The sequence below is a fragment of the Panthera onca genome, chromosome B3, assembly GCF_046562875.1.
Source record: "Panthera onca isolate mPanOnc1 chromosome B3, mPanOnc1 haplotype 2, whole genome shotgun sequence".
NCBI classification, from domain to species: Eukaryota; Metazoa; Chordata; class Mammalia; order Carnivora; family Felidae; genus Panthera; species Panthera onca.
In genome coordinates, this window is record NC_138344.1 from 39,972,135 (window position 1) to 39,976,940 (window position 4,806).

At 54.5% G+C, this 4,806-nt stretch overlaps 1 protein-coding gene across 1 annotated transcript; it reads right to left on the minus strand.

Annotated features, from left to right (window-relative positions):
• Nucleotides 1-827: 827 nt before the first annotated feature.
• KBTBD13 (kelch repeat and BTB domain containing 13) lies at nucleotides 828-4,030 on the minus strand. Its single transcript, XM_060618266.3, has one exon. It carries the CDS (start codon nucleotides 3,899-3,901, stop codon nucleotides 2,522-2,524), a length of 1,380 nt encoding a protein of 459 aa, XP_060474249.1. The 5' UTR covers nucleotides 3,902-4,030; the 3' UTR covers nucleotides 828-2,521.
• Between the last annotated feature and the right edge of the window lie 776 nt (nucleotides 4,031-4,806).

Consider the following 4,806-nt stretch of genomic DNA (forward strand, 5'->3'; position numbering starts at 1 on the left):
GTGGTTTGAGAGGACAGGTGAGCTGATGGATCTCAAGATGGCAAATCTCAGGGTGTTCAGCACTGGTCGGGAGGAGTAAGGAGAGTGCTCTAAACTGTTAAGAGAAATTATCCATAACTTAGGAATAGGTAGGGGCACCTGGATGGCTCAGCCAGTTAAGCATCCTACTCTTGATTTCAATTCAGGTCATGATCTCATGGTTTGTGGGTTTGAGCCCACATTGGGCTCTGTGCTGACAGGGTGGAGCCTGCTTGCAATTTTCTCTCCCTCTCTCTCTCCTCACCACTGCTCATGCTCTCTTTCTCAAAAATAAACATTAAAAAAAAGAGAGAGAAATAGACAAAAGGACTATGTATCTTTTCAATGTCATTGTGGGGCAGAGTTGAACAGTTAAGCATTATTTAATTGTCTCGGGAAAAATTAAATACCTCTGTTTTACAATTTACTATTGATTAGAGTCCTGACTTTGCAAAGCTACGTGCTAACTAGTAGCTGCATGTATAAACAGGTATATGCATGTATGTGAAGTCCAGTACAGAACCACCAAAGTTACAGTTTTATTGCCCTGGAAGACACTAACCAGCTTCACCTCTTATTGTAGCAAAGGTACTTCAATATGTCTTTTCCAACTAAAGACACAAATCTCAAGTGGTCTTCTGAACCACTCTTTTGGTTCTCTTGTTAATGGGTTAAATAAACCTCTGACATGTGATAAAAATTATACTTTGACAGAATCAAAAAGTGAGAGAAGGTATCCAACTCCCACAATGAGGTAGGACTGGAGAGGGAAGACGGATGTGAAAGTACTTTGCGCGTTATTCACAGGATGCAAAAATCAGGATTTATTGATGTGATTCATCAGATTAGGCTATTCCAGGGCAAGCAGGTCCTGGGCTTCTGAGGGCAGCATTCTCCAGGGCCTGGGACATAGGTCAGGGAAAAAGGCAGCTAGAGCAGCCCTAATGCTAGGCTCCATGCTGACGCTGCATTCTAGGCTTGTGATGAGGTTAGGATCTCCTATGGGTCTCAGGTCCAAGAGGATGGAGACCATTCGGGACACCCAGAGAAGTCTGCCCAAGGGCATGGAGAAGCTGGAGGACATCTGACCAGACATCAGGGTAGGAATATTCTAAAGAAGGCACAAGAGTCCTCATCCAACACCAGGTTCCTAAGGAGTACAGCCTCTACAGCCTGAGGTTCTTTCAGGACCTCATTATTTGATTCTGTAGGTGGAAAAGTGCTCAGGTCAGTTGACAGGACAATAGGATCTCTGCGCTTGCCATCTGCACACGTGCATGGCTTCACACATAGAATGATGTCAGTAAGGGGTCCAATGAGCAATGCAGGTAGCCAAGGTCAGGAACAGCCAACCCTGCACAGAGGAGGTGGGTACAGAGCCAAAAGAAGGGTGAGGGGTGGAGAGGAAAGGCATTCCAGGCCCAGAGAATGGCAGGAGCAGAGGCTAGAGGAGAATGAACCTGCAGAGGGTGGAGGAGGGATACAACTGAGGGAGATGTGACAGTGAGACCCGGCCAGGACTGGGCTCCTACCTTGAGTAACCTACAGTCATGGAAGTTAATAATCCACTGCCCAAAGGGTGATGGTAAATAAGTAAGTGGGCAAGGGGCTTGCAAATGAGCTCTCCCCTGCCAGTCCACATCCTGTAAGGGGGTGTGGGGAACCCTACCCCCGCTCCCCATCTCACTTCAGGTTTAACTCAGTTATTGTCTCTGCAAGCCATCCTAGCCTTGCCTCCTCCCCAAATGCCTCCATCTACAGCTGTTCCACCTTAAAGGCTGGGCTCTCAGAGCCTCTTGCCACCTGCCCCAGCTTTCCCCCATCTCCTCTTCTGAGCTGTCTGCACCTTCTGAGCCTCCCCTGCAGCAGCTAATTATCCTGCCTGTCTTCTCCATACACTTTGTATACGATCCTCCTTCCTGCAGTTACATATCTTTCCTCTCCGTATTTTCCCTTTGCCCGGATTTCTTCAATATTTTGTTTTATTCCATTGTGAGGGTTTTTGTTTTGCCTGTTGCCTTTAGCCCTCATGGATCAAGACAAGTGTGTGTAAACCTTTTGTTGTCTTGGATTAGACTCTAGGGCTTTGTGGACCCCTCTGGCAACTACAGCTACATTAAGCCTAACACTGTGCTGGGCACACAGTAGGTGCCTGATTTTTGCCTACTGACTGGCAGTTCGATTAACATCACCTAACTCACTCCTAGCCATTCTCAATTATTGGCCCATTCACATACAAGCCTGAATTACTGAAATCCTACCCCCTCACTGGCATTGTGACCCACCATCTCTCAGCAGAGCCCAAGTAATTTGAGGGCTCAGACCCTGGCGTCGCCCTTACTCTTTGAATTTCTTGGACATGTTCATATCACCAGAATGCCCAAGACCTGGATGTCTCAACCAGGGAGACAGAAGTTCCACACAGCTCCAAAGGCCGGCTTTATAGACTCTGCCATGGCTCAGCGAAGACTCCGGGATATCCCCTCCTAAGACCAGCCCAGGGTCACAGTTCTGGTGTCGTGGAGGCCACAGGCCCCGGGGCGCCAGGAGGCAGTCTAAGAAGAAAGGTCTGCAAGGAGCCGGGCCTTGGGAAACCGGCCTTCTCCCTGAGCAACCTCCAGGTGCCACCCTCGATGGCATAGAGCAGCGTAAACATGCGGTTGACCGTATAGACTGTATCGCCGCGCACCACCGCTGTGAAGAGAGCTCCCTTGCTGTTGACAAACTGGCCAGGCAGCGCCGTCCACTGGCCCGTGGCCAAGTTGAAGCAGTCGATGGCGCAGTGTAGGAAGTCGTCGGAAGGTCCATTGCGCACCACATAGAGGCTGTCGCGGTGGGCCACCATGCAGTGGCCGTAGCTCTGCGGGCGCCGCAGCTCGGCCACCGGCAGCCACGTGTCGGCCCGCACAGTGTACTCTACTATGGCCGTGGTGTCAGCCGGCCTCCATAGACACACAAAGAGGCGGCCACACGCCTGGGCGCAGGGCACGCCGGCAGCCGGCTGCGGCAGGTCGGCTACGAAGCTCCAGCAACCCGCAGCGGGGTCGTAGCGCTCTACAGAGCTCATGGGCATCCTCTGGAACTCGCCGCCTATGGCGTAGAGGCGGCCGTCGAAGCCAGCCAGCGCCGTGTCGTAGCGCGGCTGGTGCGGGCTGGGGAATTCGCGCCACGTGCCGCTGGCCGGGTCATAGCAGAAGCCCAGTTCCACCACCTCCTTGCTGGCGCCCCTCACGCCACCCACGATATACAGCTTGTTGCCCAGCGTGGCCACACCCGCCAGCAGCGTGCTGGCCTCCAGGGGCAGCGCGGCCAGCGTGCGCCACGCGTCTTCCTCCTCGTCTAGGTAGCACAGCGTGCGCGACGCGTCCTCCAGGAAGCCGGGCGCAGGCGTGTGCGTGCTCACGGCCACGTAGCTGCTGGGCCGCAGCGCCGCTACGTAGGCGCGCGCCTCGGGCAGCGCCAGCTCGGACGCGAGGTCGTGCGCGCCGTCGCGGATGAAGAGCGCGGCGCTGTGGAATACGTCGTGCAGGCCGAAGACGGCGGCCGCGTCGCACAGCAGCGCGCAGTTGTCCGACGTGAGGCTGTGCTCCAGGAAGCGCGCCAGCGCTGGCGCCTGCAGGAAGGCGGCGCACTCCACGGCCTGCAGCAGCTCGTCGGCGGCCGCCAGCGCCGGCCGCTCGCCGCGCAGCACTTGCAGCATGGTGTGGAAGCCGCCAGCGCTCAGCGCGCCCAGGCGCACCTCGGCCGCGCGCGTCTCCCGCATGCCGGAGCGGAAAAGGCCACGGAAGAAGCCGCAGTGCTCCACTAGCAGGGCCCGCTCGGCCTGGAAGAGCTGGCCGCCCACCCACACTTGCACCGGGGGGGCCTCTGGGGCCCGCGGCATGGCGAGCGGGTCTGGCGGGGGGCCGCCGCGGGGGCCTGGATTCAGCGGCCACCACCGACTCTGGGGCTCCCCCAGAGCGGAAAAAAACTTCCCGGGGGATATAAATATCTCCCTGGCTAAAGATAGTATGGCTCATGTGATGTGGTGGCCGGCAGGCTGGATGGCTGCTGGCCGGAGGGCATCTGGGAGTCATGCAGGGTCACTCACTTCCGTGTGGGAAATAGAAACAATAGTGACCACATATGGAGCACCTAATGCATGCGGGGCACTGTGAGAGCTGCTTACGAAGATACCCCCTTTTAACCTGTACTAAAGCGACTGTATGCTCCTGTGCAAGTACCCCAACTCGGCCTTGTTTCTTCAGAGTGTGACCAATAAGAACATCTACCAATTGGGATAATATCTGTAAGATGTTTAAAATGAGGCTGAGAGAATTTACATGACTTGTTCAAGGTCATTCATCTGGGAAGAAGCAAGGACAGGATTAACATCTAGCCCACCCCACTGGGTTGGTGGGTAGCTAAGTTTCTTGGACGCTGGAGGGAGAGGCAGCAGAGATAAAGCAAATAGAGTGGACCGGACTGGGGTCGGGAGCAGGTTCTAATTTAGCCTGAACCTCTGCCCCTGGCTCTGGGCTGGTTCAGTCTCCTTTTCAGCCTTGATTTCATTCTCTGTAAAAAATGGGAGGGTAGCAGGTGAGCGTCCTTCAAACCTCTGAATGTGGAAGTACTCCTTGACTTGAGCTAGGAATGGGAAGCTGATGTCTGCTCCCCACTCGTCCCTCCGTTGCTGTGTAGCTCTGGACCTTGGGAAAAGGTAAGTGGGGCTGATGAGAGGATCATAAGTATGTAGATGGGAAGGGGAAGGGTTCTTGAAATAATAATAGTTAACACTTAATTTGCATG

Excerpts from the sequence above, each read along its gene's own strand:
- KBTBD13 (XM_060618266.3), bottom strand. The coding sequence starts at position 3,901 with ATGCCGCGGGCCCCAGAGGCCCCCCCGGTGCAAGTGTGGGTGGGCGGC.